The sequence below is a fragment of the Panicum virgatum genome, chromosome 3K (genome assembly GCF_016808335.1).
Source record: "Panicum virgatum strain AP13 chromosome 3K, P.virgatum_v5, whole genome shotgun sequence".
Classification (NCBI taxonomy): Eukaryota; Viridiplantae; Streptophyta; class Magnoliopsida; order Poales; family Poaceae; genus Panicum; species Panicum virgatum.
Window position 1 is genome coordinate 22,097,126 of NC_053138.1, and position 24,680 is coordinate 22,121,805.

Sequence of the window (24,680 nt, forward strand, 5' to 3'; positions counted from 1 at the left end):
AAATAATTTTATTTATATGTTCCCTCTGTTCCAGAAAAATAAATCATTATAGTTATAGGGTTCAGAATTTGTCCAAAAAATAAATCATTCTATTCTATTTGCAAAGTGTATGTGCATGTAAAAATCAATTATTGCTAAATATGGATAATAAATAAGGGCAAATATGCTCATTTTACATTCTTGTTAATCTGTTCTAAAATTTCTAGGATGACTTTTTTTTTAGATAGAGGGAGTAGGTTGTTATGTTGATTTATTGCTATTATTTTGTCTAATTTGTCCAGACTGAGGTGTCGTTTTTTTCCTAATCATCACATCATGTGACGCGGAATATAAATTCACGTTAAAAGAGAAAACAAATAAACATCTTGTGATTTAATTTTAGTTAGAGAGTTTTAGCGCGGCGTTAAATTATGTTGTTAAGAAGAAGATATGGATGACTTAATTGTTTTTAATTACATGTTCTATTACTGAGAGGGGTTAGAAAATCAAAACATTTAGTGAAAATGATTAAATTATTTATAAAGGGAAGACACAATAGCTGCAATTTAAATTACAAACTGAAATTTTAGAATGTCATTAGGGAAAGATAGACCTGAAACTTCTGGCTACAGAAATTCGAAGTCTATAAGCTAGTAGCTTCCATTGTAATAACCACCACATGTTTAAAATCTTGCTTCTTTCAGATCCTATACTTGCAACATCTTTAATTTTATCCTACGACCGCAACAGGAAACCATCGCCAATGCACTATTTTCTCTATGGTGCGCGGAGGACAACAGTCAACAATTGTGCCCCCAATCTTATACCCCCTATCTTATGCCCCTTATTGCCACGCCTTCATGCATATTTTCTACACGATATTTCCCCTTAGATGGCTGGTGGCATGAATTAACATGGGGTCTATGCAAACTCCGTTTCCATGCCAACTACCACGGTTCCCAAACCACATAATTTGTTTGTTATCACTGGTCGGCCGATGTCCCAATAAGCGCTTAGGTAGCAGGTTTGTGAATTGTGTCAGTTCATATGAACCCACCAAACCACCTGCCAGGGTTTGATGTGGGATCATAAATATGAGATGAAAACAAATCAAAGTTATAATGAAGGCTTTTTTCTGGTCAAATAATGAGATTTGAGACAAAACTCACCTCATCACTAATCTATTCTTGCCCTTACTCCTTTGACCAAAAGTTTGCCACGCCAACAACGTCGATTCACCTTACTGTTCTTGACCTCCCAAGTCTGCTTTGATCTACCAGGAATGCCAAATGAATCGTTGGTATTGCTTGCTCTCGCTCTGGCCACAAACACGTCAGTAAACTACTTGTGGACATTCCTATATTCAGGATGACAAAGGCTATAGTATGACGATAGCCACAAAGATGCCGAATTTTATGTCCTGGCCTCCCAAAGCACCAAGCAAGCAACCATCCAAGTTTACGGTTGCGAGCTTGACGATGGTGAGAACAAAAAGCATATCACCAGTATCTGTGCGTTAGTGTCATCACCACCGATCGAGCACCAAGCCACCAACATGTTGCAGCAGTCATGTGCATCTCTTGTTCTAGTATGTCATTTTGGTATTGGCATTGTATATTTGTCACACAATCGACCGGAGCAGATGACCAACTCGGACGTGTTGAACTCCACCAGGTCAATCTCGCTCCCTCTCCTCATATTTTATCCCGTGTTCTTTCCCCTATCAGGTTTAACCCCTATCTTATCTCGATTGCCAGAAAGGGATGTTACAACTTCATGATGCACAAGCTAGCACGCAAGGTTGACCATCACTTAATATTTTGTCACCTCCTCGTATCGTCACCAAACCATGGTGTGGTGGTGATTGGTTTTGGCTCGATTTGCATCTAAAGTACAGCGGGCAAAGTCTTCACTCGCTCTTTTATTCTTGCACATAATTTTAAATTTATATATATATGTATATTAGTCATATTCAATATAAATTATTTGGATAAAAAATTATATACATATTATTAGTCGTATCTGATATGGATTCTTTGGATAAGTTTAGACCGTTAGGACTTTTTGGTCACTATTAATTTTCTTATTTTTATAATTCCGAATTTAACTATTTAGTAATCGTATTCAACACATACTCTTTGGTTATATTCTATTTTTCAATTCCGAAATTAGCTATTTATTAATTATATTTGATATGTACTCTTGATTTTTTTAGACCGTTAGATCTTCATAAAATCCAACGGTGTAAATCCTTCTCTTTTTTAGATTAACGTGGGAATTTTTAGATGCTCTCGGCGAATGTGGTGGCTTCTTTTAACACTATTGTATTAAGATAATAGATCCCCTTTGTATTCACCATCTACGGAATCAGTACCTCTCTCAGTAGAGTCCATGAACCGTCGGCATCCTAAAAAAAAGGAGGGGCCAATGGGCACTCTCGGGAGCCAAACTTTTATGCTTACTCCCTTCGCCCTCGTTTAAGTGTAATTCTAGAATTTGAACAGCAATCTTAGTATTGATAGGAAATAACATTATTATGTAAATGGAAGAGATAGACTAGGAATATTAATAATCATTGCAGCAGTTCTAACATTCGAACCCGATGCGCGGGAGAGGCGGGGTTGCGGAAGAAACTAGAGCCTGCGGGAGAGGGTGCGGTGCTTTAGTTCTTACTAAATTAAAATAAATTGAATTTGAGAATTTTTTGAATCTCACCGATGCAGTTAAACTGGTACAGAGGGAGTAATTTTAAAGACCCAACCTTTCAACTTGAAGGTTTCAATTTTCAACCACTTCGGTACAACGTTTTATTTTAGAAACTAACTTCAGTAGTACAACTCAGCTGCAACTTGTGCATCTAAAGTGGGACCACCTGATGTACTTGTGAGCTTTCCATCATGTGATTTTCATAGTAATAGCCAGAGTTTCAATCAAATGGGATTCGTGTGCATGTGGCATTCCTCATTACTTGAAGGAAGCATTTTGGACTTTTTCCGTTAGCTAAAAGCTGGGTAACATTTTTTAGACAAATTCCATACCAAAATTTTTTCAATTGGGTGTTCATTCTCCCAGTTTGAAAGGTTTGGTGATTTGATTTCAACCTTCAGTTTGAAATATTTTATATCTAGGTGAAATCCAGTCCCAAGTTCTGAATGTTACATACTTCAAATACACAAATGAAATTCAAAAAGATTTGGCCTAAAATATTTTTCCTATCTATATCAAGATGAAATAAAGCCAAAAGGGGAAAACTGTTGTATAAAAAGAACACTTGTAGCAAAATGGTCATCCCGTGTGATTGTGACGTGACGTATAATGCACACACAAGTGTTGCAATAATTAGCTATAATCTCTTTGATGCAACTCATCGTATTGAGCACCGATTGTGATCATGAAACCCTGTTTCAGCAAAATAATAGTTATTTGATGCGGTGTTAAGAACAATAAATGTCGAGGTAGTATGTGCATGACCTACTGTACATTGGAGCTAGCTCTGAGAGCAAATATTACAGTGGGCTGTAAGCAGACTGAATCCTACGTGGAGAGAGAAGAGGGGTAAGAGAAAAAAGCTGGCGCCCTATTCCCTGCTTGTGGGCCCGCGTGTCCTGAACTGCCGGCATGTAGCCTGCAACGAGCATAGGAGCGGGCGCACACCTATAGATGGCAACAGTTTTTATTCCCGCGGATACTGGTCTGACAAACCCGCACCCGTGAGGAAAATACTCTACCAACTCGTGCCCGCGCTCGCTACCCGCGGGCATGGATTACCCGCGGGCATGCCCGCATACCTGCCAACCTCAAGAAACTGACAGCATACAGTACATAGTTCAACACATCAAACAATATCAAATGGTTCAGTGACATAGAGAATGGCCACATACAATAGTTCATCACACAAGAAATACACAGCATTAAGAAATACACGCATACATCTCGAAATGGGTCATCACACACCACGACAAAACATTATTCAACAGCAAACTCGTACGAGAATGGCCGTCCTTGACAGCCTGCCTGTCGCCGTCCATCGCAAATGTATTTTTTTTCTAGTTGATTTGTTAGCAACAAATTGTTACTGACCAGATCCACCGCGGCTGGCCCAACAGAGGGCGGATCGAAGCGACGCGGACGACGACCGGCACCAGATCGACGCGACGCGGACGATGGCCGGCACCAGGTCGACGTTGGCCAGCTCGACGGAGGGCGGATCGACGGCGACGGAGACTACAACCGGTGGGGACGGCGCGGCGAGCCGGCGACGGATGGGTGGCGACGGGTGGGGAGCCGGGGGCGGCGCGGCGACAGACGGCGCGCCAGCCGCTGGATCTGGGCGACGGGCAAGTGAACTAGGGGCAGAGCAGGTAGAGCGGCGGCTGCGTTGTGGTCTGGACTGGGAATAGGGTTTCAGACTGGAGGAGTGTGCACTGCTGGTATATATTTGATGGCTATGACCTCACATGTCAGTTAGCTGAAGCGGGTTTGCGGGTTTACGAGTACGGGTAAGCCATTTTGCTATCCGTTAAGAAATGCCCGTTGGGTTTGGATCTATGCCCGCACCCGTGCCCGCGGATTCAACTAGACGCCCGAATCCGCACCCGTCGGGTTTGGTACCCGCGGGTTTGCAGGTAGTTCGTACCCATTGCCATCTTTACGCACACCCAGCTTGCAGCCGACTTGGCGGGGTTATTAGCCCTGCTATCAGGAGTCCTGCATTATTCTTAATTCAAAGTGGTGGCCTCCGCTGGAGGATTATCTTCCACTGCCCGTCAGAAATGAATATTATTTTTTTTACAAGATAGTATATCCTACTGCTATCTAAGGATTGAATTTTGCCAAGCTCCTTAGCTACCTAAGAATTCTTGCTAGGATATGTTATAGATCGCATAGGACTTTTTTTGTTTCACTCTAATGAAAAATTTATTCTACCAGGGAGAAGGAAAAAAGAATTTCCAATAAAAATTAATGCAAGAAAAGATTTATATGAAAACGAAAAAAAACACTTTAGATCTCGCTTGACGCGTGCAGTATGATGACTTCGTATCGTCGTATGCCGTATGCTATTCCTCTCGTATAGGTGGTGAATATACCGGCGCCGTCTCTCCGTTCAGCGTTTCAGCAGTCAGCAAAAGAAAGGCGAAGAAAGGCTGTGGGGGAGGCGAAGGCGAGCCAGAAGGCGCCGCGAAGCTTCCCGGGCTCCGGAACATCTGACCGAGACTGACCGCTCACCACTACCAGATCCAATCTACTGCGCCAGCATACTAGTCCCCGCGGCCCCTTCCTGGTGGGCCCACACGGCTCGGACAACCTGGGCCGTGCCGGACTGCCGGGCATGTCCGTCAGGCCCTCCCACTGGGAAAAAAAACCTGCCAAGCTAAGCGTAGTTGTCACTGGTTCCCGGGCCCCACAGGGGGCTCCATCTGAGCGCCGTCGATACAAAAATCCCGCGCCGTACCTGGACGCGCGTAGAAAACGGCCGTGCATCCGCTCCCGTCCTTTCGGGCGCCGTACCGTACTCTTCGCGCCGCTGGAATCTCCCTGTCGGTTCCGCTCGCACCCTGCTATTTCTGCAGATGATAATGGTGGATTGGTGGTGCTCTTACCAACTTAGACTTCTGATTAGTTTTAAATACGAGTTTAGATAAAACGTTTTCTCAGTGGTCTCAACCAATAGGTTGGTAAGCGCTTGTGCGGGACAGCACATCTCGATCCTCGAGCAACATAAATTGGATCCCGTTGGTTGCACTCTGGCTGCAGTCTGCAGATGATGCTTGAGACGTGGATTCCAAGTCGCAACGACGCACCGACAGCAGCATCGTGCTGCAGTGTTGAGCGTCGCTGGTGACCGGAGGAAATAATGCGAGCGAACAGCACAGGAATCAAGCACGAAAGGGCGAAGGCAAACCACTGGTGCCATTTTTATTCGGTTTATGCTACTACACAAGAGTACAGGACGGTTTTTTTTGCACACACTCCTTGCATCTCGCGGCTTCACAAAGCAAGAGGCGTGGGTGGACCACTTCGCATCAGTCACTCGTCGCAGTTCCATCGCGTGGCGGCACACCTGCTGGGCACGCACGGCAGCTCAGCTCAGTCCTCGTGGTCCCAGAGCTCAGATCCGCTCTTGTACGGCCCGTGGGTCTTGTTCACGAAGAGCTCCTCACCGGTCAGGACTCGCTTCTGCAGTAGGGACCGCGCACGTTAGATCACACGAAAACAAGCTTAAACAAAAAATAGATCAGGCGAAAACGATTAATTATTGCTAAGAAGACGGTTCTTTTTTCAGTTTATGTTGGTGTATGTACTATTTAATTACTAATAGCTGCTGCAGTAAACAGATCAAATGATTCCCTATGCCTCTATCTGAAAACTCCAATTCTTTTTTTTTTTTGCGTGGAAATGGCATTATTTCACTAGCCTGCAGAATTGTTTGATCTCATGCCGAGAAGTCTACCGCATCGTCCACCAAGATTCCACCAAAATCAAGTAGCAGATTTACCACGGTAGTTCAACGACCATGTTCTCTTGGCTAGTAACGTATATAACATACTGATATAGCACTAATTATGCTTAAACACAAAAGTCATGCCGGCCCTCACCTCATCTTTGATGCTGCACAAGACCTTGAAGTCCTCCTCAGGGATCTCCCATCCGAACACCTGAATGTTCTCCTTGATCCTTTCGTCTTTGGTTGATTTGGGAATAACACTCGTTCCCCTTTGGATGGCCCACTTGATGAGCACCTGACCTGGGGTCTTGTTCAGCTTGTTGGCTACCTGCGGTTAAGTGTTTGGAGTGAGAACTAGACACCGCACTGAAATACTGTACGCTTGTTGTTCATTGTACTAGCAAAGGAACCTTTTCGACAATCGGGTCATGTGCTAGGTTCTTCTCTGAAGAACCCAGTGGAGAGTAAGCCTGCAAGTGCAAGGTAACAAAAATACACATGAACGTAAGTATTTTTATTTTGAAAATCAAAATATGCTTAGACAGAGGAAACTAGTGATTTTACTTCAAAAAGACACAACATTAGCGAGATCACACTGCCATATCTGATTTTAAGAAGAATTATCTTACAGTAACATGAATCCCGTGCTTCTTTCAGGCCTCGAAAATCTTGTCGTTCTTCCAACCAGGGTGCATTTCCATCTGTATCCATCAGAGTCAAGAAAGGGTCAATTCGAGTTCGGTTTGGTCACTTCAATGTTGTAGTGGATCAATTCTAAATAGCTCACAACCTGGCATACTGATGGTGGAATTTTCGCTGAATGCAACAGGCGGTTTAGCTTGGTAACTGTATAATTGCAAACACCTATGTCCTTAACTAGTCCATCTTTCACAAGGCTTTCCATTTCCCTCCATACTCCTTCCATGTCGAACTCCAGCACTTCCCCAGCTTCTGGAGGCATGTGTGCCCCATCTTTTAGTCGGAAAGGCCAATGGATCTGTGTTCATTTGTCAGTGCAAGTAGAATTGTTGTATTGGAAGGAACTTATAACATTTCTGTATGCAAAGGGTTAAACAAATTACTACTAGATAGCATGGTAAGCAGGCAAGTAAGTTCAACCAGTATAAGCACTATATTGTCCCTTAGTGTACAATTCTCAGCCAATAAGAAAGTTGAAACAATAGAAAGTCATCGGTTTAGGTTTCTTACAAGGTAGAGATCAATATAATCCAGCTGCAAATCCTTGAGCGTGTTTTCTAGTGCTGGCCGAACCTTATCAGGAACCAAGTCTGTGCACCTGAAGCAGTCAAATGTTCGATTACATTCACATACCAGAATATACTATTAATTACTGACATTTAGGTCTTCGGAGGACAATATGTAAATTGTGCATATGATTACCATAGTTTTGATGTAACAAACAAATCTTTCCTGCTTATCCCAGCCTCCGTTGCAGCTTTCAGTCCTTTACCGACCTGATTGCAAAGGATATGTTTTACGACATATTCCTACTACTAGCAAGGCTAATACAGAAATATAATTTTATTTTGATGTGTACCTCCTTTTCTATTCCGTACTGAGCAGCTGTGTCCACATGCCTATATCCAGCCTGCAAGGGTAACCAGACATTCAGAATTCAATTGAATTAGAAGCAGGCTCTGCAGAGTTAAGGTTATAAATCAAACGAGCATGGCGAATTCTTCAGGTACAAGGTAGCCCTACAAGCCTATAACAGAGATGGCCTTACGCTGTTCACCTCCGTTTAAAAAGATACACTCATATATCATTTATGAGTTTCAGCAAAGTTGGGCACTACTGTCTACTGTCTATGAATCACTCGGTATCCAGCACAAACCAGGACCGGAAGAAGAAGGCTTCCTTGTCCACTAAATTCTCAGTCACACTGCAAAAGGATGTAACTCTATACACAAATACAGAAGATCAAATAGATTTAGTGATAATTAGCATGAATCTTGCAATTAAAAATTGGAATCCCACAAATCAAAGGCTCAACATGCTTTTATTCCGACAGGGGGGCACTATGCTGCGCACTGTTTCCATCTACTAGGATCCACGTGCTTTATTTTTCCTAAATATGGAGGTCATAGAGAAAGTTTGGGTAGGAGAGACATGCAGAGCTATAAGGCTATACCTCGGTGATGGCAGTCTTAACAGAGTGAGCGGTATCTGAGCCAGCTCTCCAAGTGCCTAGCCCAACAGCTGGGATGGTGTGTCCACTCTTGAGAACGAAGTGATCTTGTTCTCCTTGCCCCATAGCCTGTGCACTCGCCATTCCGAAACCTCAGTGTAAGTGTGTAACACCTACTATCACCTTCACTTCTCCAAGTCTTCCTTAAAACTTTGTTCTGCGAACAGAGATGGCTGCGCGTACATATATACAGATAGAACTCAATGAAAAGATGCCACGTACAGCAGTATCCAGGGACACATGGCTAGCCATCAGAATCTAAAGACAACCCCTTCCCCATGCACGAAGCACAGGTGCACTGGACGAACATGCCAGAGCCCATAGCTGGCCAGTGACACAATAAAATACGAAAAATAAGTTCTTCGAGAAAGAAACCCGCTTACCTACCATATTTCGCGGAAAGATGACGAAGAGAACTTGCACACACTCTGAAACATAGGCTCCAGAGGGCCCAAAGAACCGTTTGCAACAGCCGGACCTGCCAAACTTCTTTTGCTGGACTCACCAGTCGAACTTCTAGTGCCACTATTATTCATCCTAAACCAGAACTGATAATTATTATCCATCCTAATTCCTAAACCACAACTAATAATAACATGCTAAGCTACAAGCTGGCCCCCATTGCGACAAATCCTCTAGGGACTGCAAGAGTTCTTACAGATGGACAAAGTACAATCAATATTTACTTTTTTACAAACAATATTTACTCTAGAAATAGAAGAAACACTGTGTGCACTCTGTTGGGGGGCACTGAAAAAGAAAATACATAAATGCATGTGGCTAATATTTCCTCAAATTTCCACTCCTTGAGATCCCAGGAGTGAGGCTCAATCACGTAGAAGGCGACCTCTTTCACTGCCTATGAAAGTATAGGCTATGTGATCTTCAGCCTCCGCAAAAGTAACCAAATCACTAGCTCGGACCACTTGATTCATTGGTGTTATTACTACTGCCATCCAAATTTTGTCCTTCAGTCGTACAACCATCCAAGTGTGCCGATTCAGGTTGTGTGGTGGCCTCACGAGAAGGAGGCTTTTCCTCAATCTTCTGTAGACCAGTGTATCGCGCAAGATCAACCCATTGCTGCAGCAAAAAGAATAGGCAGTGAGGAGATGGAAAAGGCACTATTATGTGGTAGTGTTACTATCTTGTGTAAAGTATAAGGCTTTCAGCTTGCTTAAAAATTACGGATTTCCTCTTAAGATTGCATAGAAGCATTATGAATATTAAGTACGATAATGCATAAGCCAACAGACCGCTATCGCTTCAAGGGTGCAAACTTGCTTAAAATGAGCAGATGACAATTGCCTCATACAATCAAAAAATTTAGAGTCCAATAAGAACTGAGCTAGAAGGATTACCTCAAGTTCAAAGTAGCCAGAGTTAAGGAAGTTTGGTTTCCTTTAAAAATATTTTCTCATTTCGTTTCATTTTCCACAAAAGGCAGCTCTTAATTCCTTGGTGGTAAGTGTTATGAAAATGGGCATACAGTGAACAGGAATTAAGCATAAAATTAAGGCATCACCTACATGTTCTACGTGTATATCAAGCTAAAATGATAAGCAATCCAAACAGGAGAAAGTACATGAATCAGAATACAGGGCAGAAAAATCCAATAAACTTACTTATCCATTTTCTTGCATTAAAAAATATTGTTGCTTACTATAAAAAGCTTGAAAGAATTACTGCGACATGCTCAGAGAACAAAAGAAAAGGGAAAAATGTCCAACCTGTGTTCCCCAGTATGAATTCAATGTCCTCGCAATGAAGGACAACAAACCAGCAATAAGTGGTTGATTGTAGTATGTCACAAGGCTCTCTCCTAGCCGATACTCCACTAGACCAGCAATAATCTACAACACAGTTAGTAAAGAAATTTAGATAAACTATATGCTAAAACAAAACTATTGCAATACTTAAGTTGTGAGCAAAATTTAGTAAAGGATAAGTCCAAATTACTCCCACAAGTATGACCAATGTCCGAATAACCTCATAAACCTTTTTTTGGTTTGATTTACTTCCACAACTATGTTTTTAGTTCAATCTAACCCAAGAAATGTGATTTCTTTTGTTTCTCCATGCACAAGTGGAATTTTTAGTTAAAATTTTGTAAGGTGACAGCGGACATCATAACTTATGTTAAAAAAATATTATGAAATTTTCATCAGTATCTTTCGTACAATTTTGTATCACTAAGGATAATACTCTTTATTAGATGTCCTAACCTATCGAAATAATGATACTAAATTGAAATAAATTATGGTGTCCCTACCAGTCTACAAAATTTCAAATTAAAATTCAAGTGAATGGAGAAACAAAAAAAAAGGAAGAATCTTGTTAAGGGGAAGATCGGACCAATTGACATAGTTGCAAGAGTAAATCAAACCAAAAATTATTTCAAGGGGTTGTACAGACTTTGGTCATACTTGAGGGGAGTAATTTGGACTTTCTCTGTAAATAATTTCCAGTAATAATTTTGTTCACTAGCAAACAGTATTGCAAAAGTTACTTCCATGATCTGGAAACAGCTCAAATTTTCATGACATGGCCGTTGACCTGTTCCGAGATATATGCCATAGTTGAATTGAAAATAAATTGAGAATAAGGAAGAGAAGGCTTTGAACCATGGCCTCAACAGCACAATCTTGTGCTGTACCACTTGGTTAAAAGGAAAAATGAGGGGCAAAGATCACATGATTGAACCAAAAGGAGCTGGGATCTCATGAACTTGGCAAAACATGGGTCTTTTTAAAAAAAATATTGAACACTTCATGATTCAAACTTCTAAGGAATAATTTCGAAGGTGTTAATGGGTAAAATTAGTCGTACGATGTAGCCAAAATCATTAAGAAAAACCAGTACAATGCTAATGACATTCATGTAGAAAGAGATTAGCCAATATAAACCAAAAAATGGAACCTAGGTCCTCAAATTAAAAGTAGGTTATTTCCATAAACTACCTGATACCGCAAATTTGCTGATGTTCCAAGAAAGCAACTATAAACAGCTGCTGACTTCCAGATAGGAGATCTCTTCCTTCCTGCTTCCACTTTTTCTGAAGGTTTCACTATTCCTCTGGCAGCATAAACCAGATCTGAGGAAACTCCAGCCCCAACACTAGAAATGAAACCAACACTGGCAAGTTTCAAACCACCAACTAACACTGCTGCAATTCTTTGCTTGATACTCCAATCCTGACCCAGGATATTCTTTTGGAACGCGTTATCTGGCAATGATCCTAAAAGGCCTCTGACAAACTCCAAACTCTGACCAGAACCATCATCAGCATATTGAAGGACTGAAATAGTAGGAGCAGGAAGCCACACTGTAAAGAAATCAACGACGGATCCTCTTATAGTATCTGTGAGGACATAGTCAATTTCTTCAAAAAATCTTCCTTTCCGTCTTTCATACTGCGCTAGTAGAGTGGTTGTTATTGATATAGCCTCTTCAATAGCTAATCTTTGAAGGAATTTAGGGTCTGCCAACAATCTTTCTCGGAAACCCTGTAGAAATTGATTTGCAAAACAAAGTTCAGCCTAAGACATGATTTAGACATCATTGTTTATAGATCAAGAGAAGTGCATGCATCAAGGAGGTGTGTTCAGAAACATCAACTAATCAAACTGATAGGAGAGGGAAGGACTGAGGAGTGAAATGAAAATGGCAGGATAGTCTTACTTGAAATCTATGAATCAGTTCTGCCATAACAGGGTATTTCTCAAGGTCAAAAAAGTTCTGCAATATCTCTGGAGAAACTACACCAAGATCTATTCCTTTCTGAAGATCCTGCGGTGTTCAGTGCAAAGAGTTCGATTAGCCAAACTCAAATAATATATGTTGCTACAAAGCACAGAAACATTTTATCAACCGAAGAAAGATCCTGCTACATTGAATAAATAAACATTTGTACTCAAAGGAGAAAGATTCTATTGTCTACGTTTTGTTAGCTACTCTTTCTCATGGCATGGACTCAAATCATATTCAGGACCTGCCTCCTGCTGGGTCCCCACTCCCCAATACAGTGTAATGACCAAACCTACATACAACTGACCAATAAAAGACCTCAAAGAATTGCAGACCTATGCAACTTATCGCTTTCCTGCCAAAATCATGGCCAGTAAAGATCAAGCAGCAGACCTGAGGTAAACCTTGGGGCCTCCTACCAGCAGCACTCATAACTCGAGCAATTTCAGCACGGTCAAAGCAATTTCTAGTGCAAGGTTTAGCTGCTGAATACCATAAGAAATCAGCAATAGGGACTTCACCTTCCCTCCTTATAACCTGTCTTTCAGGATCAAGCAGTACCACAACCTGGTCTTTCTTCGGCACCTTTTTAGATATTCTGCCAGGAACACCACTTCCTCGTGGTCCGTACATAACATGGCTTGCACCCGTCACAACAATTAGCAATCGCGAACGATCTCCATCATTAAGTTCTTTTGTAATAATCTGGGAAATGGTATAATCATCAACTACGCTTGTCTGTTCTAATAAATATGAGGTAGTGCCAAACAGAGAGTCGTCCATTGATGAGATCTTGTCTATTAATGACCGGCCTGAGCCAAACATGAAACCAGAGATGAAGCCTGAGCCTGCTGGAGGGGCATATGCTTCTCTTTCAGCTTTTGTAAGAGCTCTAATCCCATCTGCTTGGACAGTTCTTTTTACCTACTCAACAAAAAAACATTATATTCTATCAAGTTGACTGATTTCCTTTTCAAAAAAAAAGAAGGCAAAATAGCCAAATTCATCCGTGAACTATGGGATTCGGCTTAATTTGGTCCCTGAACTATGAAAACGTCCAATTTAGTCCCTGAACTATTCTAATTGGCCCAACTCCATCCTTGAATGTGATGTGGCACGCCACGTAGACTACTCCAGTCACCGCTCAATCAGTTTGGGATATGAAATGTCCTTTTTACCCTCCATCTATAGAGCAGGCTTAACACAGGCAGCTTTCAGTCTACATCGAGCCGACCGCTCCCTCCTCCTGCCATTGATGACCTGCGCTACCTAGGAGGGGAGTGACCGGTCGGCTCGATGCAGACTGAAAGCTGCCTGTGTTAAGCCTGCTCTATAGATGGAGGGTAAAAAGGACATTTCATAACCCAAATTGACTGAGCGGTGACTAGAGTAGCCTACGTGGCGTGCCACGTTACATTCAAGGATGAAGTTGGGCCAATTAGGATAGTTCAGGGATTAAATTGGACGATTTTGGCTATTTTGCCAAAAAAAAATCAAGTTGACTAATGGAAGTTGGAACTTGAAGCTAATAATTGCACGAAACAAATTATAGAAGAATAACATGCAAATTCAGCATTCAGTAGAATACATCATCAGTCAACAGTCATAACACTACCGCAGAAACCGTATCGTAAATTTGCAAAGATAAGGTTGTTTCACTAGTTTGTATGGAGTTGTCTTGATACTAAACAATGCTAATGCCATGCCTGCTAAGTAACTGTGTAAAAAGCTGCAGAGAGACTGTATGATGTTATGTGGAATAGCAGTGTATAACAAAATATCTAGCGTTATCTTTAGAGATATAATGGAAACCTTTGCCGGGATTCAACTATTCAAGCATTTGAAGACTTGAGTCACTGGTGCTGTATGGTATTGGTAAAAAATGGGTGTCCTTATTATTCACATACTAAATTATTGATTATAAAAGCTAACAATCACCTCCAGTGGCGTTCCACAAGCAATAAGCTTAATTCCAGTATCACGACAGTAATTCAGAAGAGGTTCGTACTGCTGCCAGAGCTCCTGCGGCCAGTGCGATGTGTACAGCTTTAAAATTCTGCCATCAATCCTAAATAAAGCATAAGGTTGTCAATGTTTGTTGAAAGGGAGTCTGGTACTTACTTAAAATACATTTTCCCTTATAGACTAATTGTTCGCCAACATCAAATTAATGTTAGGCTTCAATTAACCGTGATCTGCAAAGAATGCTGCCCCTTTTTCATGACAAAAATATCACTCTATTAATGATCAGCAAAGATAAGAGTTACGTTTTTGTTACAATAAGGGTTTCAACTTTCAAATCCTCATGCGGAGTGGTAGCTGGTTTTCCTAGTGGGTATTGGATAGCATATCCCGGCTAGAAACATTGTAACCTGAATTGGAAACTGAATCCAAGAAGATGGACAGTAATGCCAGGAGGAGCTGATAGAGACTGGTAAAGTAATTTTGTATTGTGATTGAAAAAATAAAGCCCTCTTGGAAGATAAAGGTTACCAACCAAGTGCTGGTCCACCAGCCTAGTTACCGTATTGTTAGTCTGTCAAGTAACAAAGATACTTGTACTCTGGTATTTCTGTTTTAAGTAATGGAAATGGGGATGGCCTCAATTAAAAAAAAAAAAGAAGAAGAAGAAGGATACCCACCTTATTGGCTCTATTAAATGGATATTGCAAAGTTTAATCACTAAAAGATATATTGTTAGCAAAAACAACTTACGCACAAAGAGTAATCCAGCCAAAGGGGTAACCATCATATATAATTTTCATTTCTATAATGAACTGGATGTCCCATGAGGCAGGAAACATAGAAATTAAAAGCATACAAATCTTGTCTCAGCCAGACTGTACATGACCGCTACATCAGAGTTATTCTTAGTTCTTGCCATGGAAAAGCTACTAGGTTCACCACACAGTGCTAGGCACTTCTTAAAAACTAAAAAGTAGCCCCGCTTTATATGTTGGCTGAGGATCCTTTTCGAGAATGATGATAATATATATAGGAGGTCAGGTGAGCGACCCATTCGGATTACAGACAGTACAAATTAAGCAAAGCACTATAGCACAGGAAGGAAAAACCTGGTGTGGGGCTATATGAGTGATACAAATTAGGATTTCAACCCTTTACCATACAGTAAGATTTTCATCCACTGCCCAAACAAAGGCAAAGGAGAAATCATAAACTCTGTGTGCTATGACTCGCCATGTAAGTTCCAACGATTCTGTCAGATGACTACCAGGTTACAAAGTACACAGAGTGCACCCTGTTGTTGCTTAAGCTGATAGCCATGATCCTTGCATTCTTAATTGAAGATATTATCATCTAAGTACATTCAGAAATACTCGCTTTCCTTGTTAATCACAGATAAGCGAATACGTTTCAACTATGCATAGATACGCAACTATCTGAGAGGTCCCTAAATGAAGCTGGGAAATAGACATCAGAATTCTTCTTCGAAACACCAGTAACTGTCCTAGTCCTACCAAAATATTTTTGTGGAAACGAGTTGCATGTGTTTACGAAACCAAAGCTACAATAGCAGAAGACATTCACTAGCAGAGCTAAATTTCCCACAATTTTCACTAGCGTGCGAACAACTAAAACTATACAAAAAGCAGGAGAACAGCACCGCACCTGCCGTCCATGAACTGGTCGAGCTGCTGCTGCAGGTCGCAGGGGAACGCCTCGAGGGCGAGCGCCAGGCTCCTCCCGGCGTCGCCGCAGCGGCCCGCGAGGCCCCTGACGATCTCGAGCTCGAGCGCGCGGTCGTCGGGGTCGGTCTCGAGCTCGGCCTCGCCGAGGTACACCACCCTCGCGGCCGCCATCTTCTCCCACACCCTCCCGCGCGCGTCCCCCGCCAACGCCTCAGGCTCCCCGAGGACCGTCGCGTCGTACACCCTCGACATGGGCGACTCGTTGGGCTCAGGCTGAGGTTCCGCCTCCGCCTCAGCCGTAGGCTGCGTGGAGGGGGAGGGGAGCTCGTCGTCGGGCGGCGCCGGCGTGGACAGAGTGTCAGCGTCATCGGACTCGGCCGCGGCGGAGGGGAGAGTGCGGAGGACGGCGGAGGCGGCGGCGAGCGAGGGGCCGAGGAGGAGGAAGCCGCGGCGGGAGGCAGCGCAGGCGGAGACGCTGCGGCGGGGTGAGGAGGAGGCGGTAGTGGCGGCCGTGAGGGGTTTGCAACTGCCGCCGAGGCAGGAGCGGGGAGAGAAGAGGCTCGGTTTAAAGGCGGCAGCGGCGGGGCTCTGAGACGGCGCCCGTGACGACATTGCTCGCGGCCGGTGGAATTGCAGTTGCAGCCTTGCAGGACTGGAACTCTGCGTGCCGATGTCAAGGGTGAGGATGCTGGATGAACCGCGAATGAGAAGGCAAAACAAAACCAGCGCAAGAATCAAAATTCGCCGAGCTATTTTTTCTGGGCAAGTGAAGCGTCGGATCACATCGATTTCTACCGGACACGTACACTACCAATTCTTGATTGACTGGTGGTACCATGCAAATTGTGAAGATGTGTGTGGATAAGAAAAGATGACAGCCACAGGCTCCGCGGCCTGCCCCGTCAACATCCACCATCCAGCAACCGTGGCGGAGCCACCTAGGGCGAGCCAGCGCGGCCGCCCTAGGCCCCTCTGTGAAGTCCAGAGTATATGGCCCTCATGAGAGTATATTTGTTAACAGTAGAGGTAGTAGAAAAAAAGAAGAATTATAGATTAAAAAACATAGAAAGAACATAAGAGAACAGGAAATTGACTTCCGCAGAATAGATTACTTGAGAAAGGAGTAAGAGTTCAAACAAATTGTTCGATAGCATTCCTCCTCGCACGCACTCAGTATTTAACTAGCGACTCTCTTGCGTTTACATGGGCTTGGCTTGATACGTGCGCACAGGCACATCTAGCGAACCCATTCGCGCCAAGACAGACACTAGGCTTCCTGGTGCGGCGGCCCATAGTAGGAGATGCTTTCTCTGGTTCGTGGGTGCTGACAATATCCTCGTTCTCAACTCCGGCAGGGGCTCATGGCGGTGCGGCGGCGCCCCCCGAATGCGAGGTCGAGTGGGCTGCGGCCTCTTAAGTGGTTCAACCTAATGCCCCAGCCCAGCACTGCATCTTGCCACCAGATGCTGCTACCAATTTCGACAGTTCACCATCTACCCCCTGCAGTCCCGCTCAGGCACTCACGCTGGCGTGTAGATGCCGTTGCGCGACGCCACTCCACGCCCGTTCAGCAGCCCCATCTCGGCGCCCGTCGATGGCAACAGCAGATCCCGTGCGCCGCCTGTAGCCGGGCAGCAAGTCTCGGCGTCTCACTCTGGTCGTGCAAAAATTTTATCGTATAAGTCCGCCCTAGGTCATTTTCTGGGCTGGCTTCGGCACTGAGCAACGTGTTTTCACTGAAACCTGAAAAGCGGTTCGATATATCCAGTGAGTATATAATATATTCCATGTCACAATTTCAAGTTACATTGGAACACAGCAGGATAAGAACTAAAGAACACATGGTAATCGAAGCTTGTTGTGCTGTCAGTTATCACCGAGAAGAATTTCGCGTATGGCTCTCACACATGCGAGTTCTCATCGAGCCGAGAAGCTCAGCCGCCGCAACTCAATATCACGAACTGCACATAACTCGTGGCATTACAACCAACCCAAGGTGGCAAAACTGGGGAGAAATCAAGAATGGTCGTGTCACTGAACGACGGAGCAAAATGGACCAACTCCAAAACCCACTACTCTATACTCCCTATACAAACTGGTACATCAGTTACCCCTCTTTGCATATATTTCTGTTTCCTCTGCTACCTTTGTCCACATGTTAGCAAAATGGTCAGAATATGAGGCCTGCAGGAAATAACCGACGAGCAAAAGATTATGCGGTTAAACCATGTAGTTATATCTGTCACATTCTCTTTTGTCAGCAAATGTACAAGGGAAATGGGAATATTCAGTGTTTTTGTTTGCTGAGCAATGTAATACTCGTACCTGATTTACAACAAAACCTTTCAGCATCTCAATGAAATCACGGCGTCTTTCCTTGTCAAATCTTTTTATTTCAATCCTGTTGTTTTCCTGCATTGTCAAAAGGCAATATGGTTTCAAATTTCAGTCACAGCCATGGTGGCAACTAGTATTCCTAAAGTACTATAAAATTTTGCAGCAGTTCCACAACTATGAGGTGTCAGAGTTGGCTATAACAACTAATCGGCCTTGATGAAATATGCTATTATTCACGGAATCAGTTGAATACCCTCAATACATGCTTGAGTGTTAGAAAGGCATGTATGCGTGTATGAGTGGGCCTGCGCTTAGGCTTTGTTAAGCCGGGCGGCCCTAGCTTGGTATGGTTAGAGATAGGAGGAGATCATGTTTGGGTCTGTTTCTATAAACCACACAATCTCCTGGCCCCTATATAATTGTACATCTATCTCTCAATCAATCGATCTAGTATTCTACGCAATCTTCATTGCTTTCATCGAGTACCACTCCATTATCAGGATAGCATCCCAAGAAGATCAACTTCTAGTTCTAGGCTTTCATAAATTATAACTTCCAGATTAAAAAGAAAACTGGGAAACCGATGAGTATGTAATGTTTACAAACAACAGCCATTTAAAATTTTGAAAGCATTGAAAAGATAGATTTGCATCTATATCTAAGACCTCAACTAATATCATTCTAAGCTGAACTAACACGGACAGCGCTACAAACTTAAACATGTTCCTGTTTTGTATATTTTTTGCAGTCGTTATGAATGAAGATACGGAATGGATCAGACAGCAAAACTGGGTAACATCCTTATGAAACGGACCTCAGTATTTTAACTACATCTTCCACCATTGTAACAGCAAGTTAACACTATTTCTGATTACCTAGTTTGTGGTTTTAATATTCAAGAAAAAAAACAGCATTTCAAGTCAGTATTTATATCCATCAAAGCTCTACAAAAATGCTAGATCCTGTAGCTCGAAACAATTCTAATGAAGATTTCTGCTGATGTTAGCCATCAAAGAAGGCAAACAGAGAACCCATATGGAACCAAAACAGTTTATATTAGGCTTCAAAACAATGATGACTGTTCAACAATGCATCTGCAACCATCATAAGAATATAAATTTAATCATACTGATTTTTTTAGATGTGCTAATTTGATCAGAATACGAGATGAGCATATGCCTATAAATACTAAGACAAAAGATGTTAAGAGCACAGCATGGCTCAACTTTTGAACACTAAAAGTTCAGAGATGTGCACTTCTTTTTCTGTACCTAAAACCATTAGGTGCCCTTTTAGTTTATTTTCCTGGTTAAGCTCATCCTCAAGTTTTTTCCAATCAGATATTTTAATTTTAATATTTTTCCCAGGCCACATACCTTAATGCTTTCATATTCTCTTAGTGCATCACTTTTGGCTGTTTCTGCTGCTCTTATTGTTTCTTTCAATCCCTCTACCTTCTGATATGTTGACCACTCATGCCCCATATCTCTTGCTGATGAAGATTCAAGTCTTCCTGCCCTGGTATGCAAGGAAAACAAATCCGCTGACAAACTTTGCACATGATGCAAAGCATTAGAGCGATCTGTAAATGCATGATTGACTGATATCATCGCCTCCAAGTACTCATGGATACTACCCTGCAAATCCATAATCAATGTCTGGTTATATTGAGTCAAAGACAATTCCAATAAATATACTGAAACGATTTGGAGACCACAATATATCAACATACCAGGTGCTTCACAATTTCTGAGTTTAATTTTATCTGTGATCTGCTCATCTTCAAAACAGAATTTGCAAAACTATGGATTTCACCAGCACGTCTTCTCAGGGAATTACATGTTGCCTGCTCTCTTTCAAATTTTGCCAGCTTAATCAGTGTCATGCCCAAGTGACCAGTAGTTTCTCTAAGATCATCTTGTGCTTTAACAAGTGCTTCAGCCTGCATAAAGTACAAAATTAGAGGATTAATAAGAGCAGTTCGCTATGCTTCATATAATATGAGCAATTGAGTATGTAACAAATGAAGAAGCATCCTGAGTACCAATACACGCAACTGAAATGTTTCAGATAGTAATAATTTGAGTGGACTAAATACCTGCTGTGATGTTGTGGTGAGCTGCTGCTGTAAGTCCTCGAACCTGGCCTTGTGCGCCAGAAATTCTGTGTCTGTCTCCTGCTCCACAGGTGGAGGCTTTGTTGCGACCAGCCCATTCACTACAGTCTGCTTCAGACCCTTGAACATCCCAAACAAGTCCCTCCCGGCTTTGGCCTGCACCAGCGGAGCTGCAGCATTCACCGTGGTAGTCCAATATCGCGGCGCCTCGGGCTGGAAGGCGGGGATGGCACCAGGCTCGGTGAGGAAAGTGCGTAGGACGGGGCTGTGGCCGACGACTGGGTGCGCAGCGAGGCGGCAGAGGTAGCGCTGAAGCGCGGCACACCGCTGGCTCACGAAGTCGTGGCGCTGCATAACCTGCCCCTCGAGGACGCTCTTGTCGGGCCGGGCCGGGACGAACAGACCTCGGTGGGCCGAGGCAAGGCGGTCCGCGAGGGCCACCACGTCGCGGAAGCGCCGCCGCACGCGGACCTCCCCGCCGCCGCCCGCGAGGCGGGCGGTGATGAGGTAGGTGAAGTAGCTCCCGGAGCCCGGGATCACGCCGCCAGCGGCACCCCCGCCGCTGGGCTCCGCGTGCTTCTTCGGATCGGACACGGTGATTTTGGCGAACACCGGGGGCGCGGCGTCGCCGCGCGGGGCGGGCTGGCGAGCGACGGTGGGCGCCGGGGCGGGCGAGAAGTCGTCCTCCTCGAGGAAGTCGTCGATGACGAAGGCGTCGTGGTTTCCGGCGGCGTTCTGCGAGGGAGGCGGTCGGAGGAGAGGGTCGGTGGAGGCCGAGGCGGTGGCGGTGGCGGCGGCGGACGAGGACGAGTCGAGCGCGAGGGTTTCGAGGTCGTCAGCCGCGGCGGAGGCGGCCGACGACGGCTCGGCTGCCATCATGGCTGCTTCGCGAAGGTGGGTAGGGTTTGGGCGGGGGGGTTGAGTGGGATCTGACTCGGGGGAAGGCCGCGAAGAAACGATCGGTCGATGGGCGGAAGGGGGGAGGAGGAGCCGAGGCGGGTGGTGGTGTCGCGTGTCCCCGCCGCGGGTATGCGTAAGCAGGAGGACAGGTCGGTTTTGAAGAAGCGGGCCTCGAGTTAAAAAATACAGATTTACTCGGCATCAATCGACTGAAATCTCGTTAGGTGTCAATCGACGCGTCAGCTGGTCTGATTTGTATAGGACGGAGGATTTGGCAAAATAATTAATAAAGCTATCAGGCCCGCAGCCAGGCTTTTTATTTTTCCCGTTATGCACTATCGGGTCCTAGCCGTGGTAGGTTGGATCCATTTTGGTTTCCATTGAACGGTGACCATGTTGGCTATCTGGAATCCACCATTTCTGCCTTTTTAGCTTCTCCCCCACCCACTCGAGCGAGACAAGGCATTTTGATACGAAATGGTGCTGGGCGTGTCTATGGGGGGAGGGTGTTGGGGGCTTCTAAATGATTTTCTGATTTCTATGTTTTGGTTTTGGCGTCAGAATGGTTACAAAATAATCTAAAATGTGCTAGTCTTTTTATTGCAGGGAGAAAATGCTCATATTTGTATACAGATCTATTCAAAATTTCAGAGTGTTTGTGCTGATTTTCTATGTCTTTTATTTTGTTATTTTTGTTTTTGTAGAATTATATTAGTGTAGTATTTTTGTATGTTTAACTGTCAAAATTATTGTCCATTTATCCAGTGCAGTGTTGTGCGTGCGTGTCTAGGGTGCTTGCAGTGCAGATTGGCATCTTCATTGATGTATTTTGTTTGCTCATGGATCCATGGCATGTATGCGTTCGATTTGTTATCTGGTTAGATTCGAATTGGGGATTGCAAGTTTTACGAGGGTCTCATTTCAGCATATCATCTAACATCGGGCCTAAAAATTTGTATCAAAAGTACGGTCCATTTCTTTACTAAGCAAGACCGTAGTTTCTTTTCATATCAACGGCTTGCCCCTGGGTTTGTGGTTTTTGTTTCTCAGTGACCTTTCTGTGTGCGATTTCTACTACTTTCTATGTAATTTTACCATTGCTACAGTGTAATTATTAGAAATCGCATTCTGTAACTTAATTACTACTTTTCTCGGTGGCCCTTTCTCTGTGCTCTCTTTTCCTTTCCAGCTTCAGAATTTGTGATTGAGATTTTTGGAAAAGAGTGGTGAACAAAGTTAGACAAAAATTCCACCAGAAACTAGAAGTTTCAGGTCTCTCGACTTCATCTTTTAAGAATGTTTCGTTCTAGTATTTTAACTTATTATGAACAAATAAACTGTGTGTGTTATGTAAAGTGTGCAATATGTTGTGTTATTTTTTATTAATTAACATGCAAACTTTTAAGCTTTGATTCTGATGGAACTTATACATAACCATGGGAACTTTTTTCAATATTGTGTCATTATAGTAACTGTTTCTAGCCCCCTTTATGTACTTCATTATTTGTTCGAATTAAAAGTTTTTTATAGTCTAATATTTTCCGCCGTCATATTATTTAAAATTTTTTGAGACCAGATCAGCGTATCATGTTTTTTTATTTTATGAAACAGTAGAAATTAATGTAGTATGGGCAATTACTATGTATTTTCTAAGATGAGATCATATAGCCATGTTATTTTATTCATAAAAAAGTTAACATAGTTTTGATGTGAATCTTATATGGGCAATAAGGCCATTATCAGCTTTGTAAAATTTTGGCAGCATCAATCAGTGTATGTGCGCCATTCTTGGTGTTTGTGGCTTATTTTGGAATCTTTTTTTTTCTTGCTAATCGCGTGGCGGGAAGAACTGGTTTAGAAAGCTAAACAATGGTGGCTTGGATGTGATGCTAAAGAATATTGGCTATGGACCCGATTTAGAATTTTAATGTTTTTGTGGAATTGTTATGAGCCCACTCCTGGACATGTAAGAAAATCTTACATCTAACTTCTTAGTTGTTACATATAACTTTTTGTTTTTGGATTATAACTTTAGTTTCAGAGGGAAAATTTGCATTTAACTTTGTTTTTTGACTAAAAATCTTACATGTAACTTTTTTATAGAGAACAGGTAACTCTTTTTTAGTAGTTGGGTTTTCGTCTGTAACGTCGCTGGAAAGAAAAAACCAAAATGATGTTTATCACTGGGCTGAAATGCCGGCTGCTGGACCAGAACATCAACAATTGTCTTAGCAGGTCTCCACAAACGGGTCTGCAGCCCTAATTACCGTTGCGTAATATCATTGGAGGTCAGATAACATCCCAATTAATGGAGTTAATCGAAGCACCAGGTGGAGCCGTTGGATGGGTAATCAATGACTCCCATAGGTGATTGATAGATTACAAAATCTCAATCGACTGATGCCGAGACAGATTCTAAAAAATAACGAACTTTTCAGCAAACCGTTCTTATCTCTGTTTGCAGCGTGATCGCGAAGTTGTTCCGGTTCAGATTTCAGATGCGAAACGTTAAAGCGGAGGACGCGTAGTTCCTTTCTTCAGAGCACCTAGAGTATTATCGATTGACAATCACAGAGATTAGACCTAGTCTCGTTGATTCGTCACAGAACTCCTAGTTCATTCAACAAAAGAAAAGGTTCGAGCAATTAGTTCAACCAAATTGGACAGAATATGACGACAAACAGATGACAACTTTTTCAAAATATTCCGGCAGTAGTACCTATACTTTATCCTGAATTCCCCACTAGCATTTGAAATTCATCTAGAACTCAAATGTCCACCATTTAGATTCGAGCTCCAGCCACCTGCTATTTACACAGAGCAAGAAATGAGGTGCAACCTCCAAAATTCATTTACCAGGCATTTCCCAACTAAGGCCAGGCTACCAAAAGGCAAACTCCAAAGATTGTATGCCATGGTATTAGTATCAGATATCCGAGTCCTAGATTTCAGTATGGTCTCCAGTAGTAAAGCAGTTTCAAAGCCCAAGCCATATCCCACATTCTGCAGTCAGCCAGCAAGGGAAAGGAACACTATATTGACTGATGTGACACATTACAATGTTTTTCATCAAACATCAGAAAATTCACGTCTAGCAATGTGACCCGGATTACTTGCAGCGGGTATGATTTTCAGTTTCCAGGAAGCACTAGTATAACATACGAGCGCCACCAGCCCCATCTAAGCAAGCTGTCACCAGTCAGACACATATTGTGCATAGCTCAATACGAAATATGGTACGAAAATACAGAAAACCTTGATCATATATATCTGGGTGATTAAACAATATACGACATG

General features: G+C 43.0%; 2 protein-coding genes across 2 annotated transcripts; both read right to left on the bottom strand.

Annotated features, from left to right (window-relative positions):
• Positions 1–5,857: 5,857 nt before the first annotated feature.
• Positions 5,858–9,158, bottom strand: LOC120698377 (aldose reductase). The gene is given in 10 exon segments (XM_039981943.1): positions 5,858–6,156; positions 6,576–6,752; positions 6,835–6,894; positions 7,054–7,125; positions 7,215–7,421; positions 7,634–7,721; positions 7,826–7,899; positions 7,983–8,033; positions 8,577–8,806; positions 9,017–9,158. Coding segments are annotated over 9 exon segments (960 nt in total). The 5' UTR covers positions 8,718–8,806; positions 9,017–9,158; the 3' UTR covers positions 5,858–6,066.
• Positions 9,159–9,254: 96 nt separating this feature from the next.
• LOC120698378 (protein RETICULATA-RELATED 5, chloroplastic-like) lies at positions 9,255–21,501 on the bottom strand. The gene is made up of 12 exons (XM_039981944.1): positions 20,466–21,501; positions 20,100–20,309; positions 19,744–20,004; positions 18,356–18,442; positions 18,163–18,214; positions 16,011–16,224; positions 14,319–14,448; positions 12,774–13,304; positions 12,315–12,422; positions 11,594–12,139; positions 10,364–10,486; positions 9,255–9,716 (listed from the first exon to the last, which is right to left on the bottom strand). Exons 1-12 carry the CDS (start codon positions 21,360–21,362, stop codon positions 9,546–9,548), a joined length of 3,330 nt encoding a protein of 1,109 aa, XP_039837878.1. The 5' UTR covers positions 21,363–21,501; the 3' UTR covers positions 9,255–9,545.
• Positions 21,502–24,680: the final 3,179 nt, after the last annotated feature.

Excerpts from the sequence above, each read along its gene's own strand:
- LOC120698378 (XM_039981944.1), bottom strand. The coding sequence starts at position 21,362 with ATGATGGCAGCCGAGCCGTCGTCGGCCGCCTCCGCCGCGGCTGACGAC. Across the intron at positions 18,443-19,743 it reads GAGAATATGAAAGCATTAAG|GAAAACAACAGGATTGAAAT; the intron begins GTATGTGGCCTG and ends TTGACAATGCAG. Across the intron at positions 18,215-18,355 it reads AAGGTTTTGTTGTAAATCAG|GCCTCATATTCTGACCATTT; the intron begins GTACGAGTATTA and ends TATTTCCTGCAG.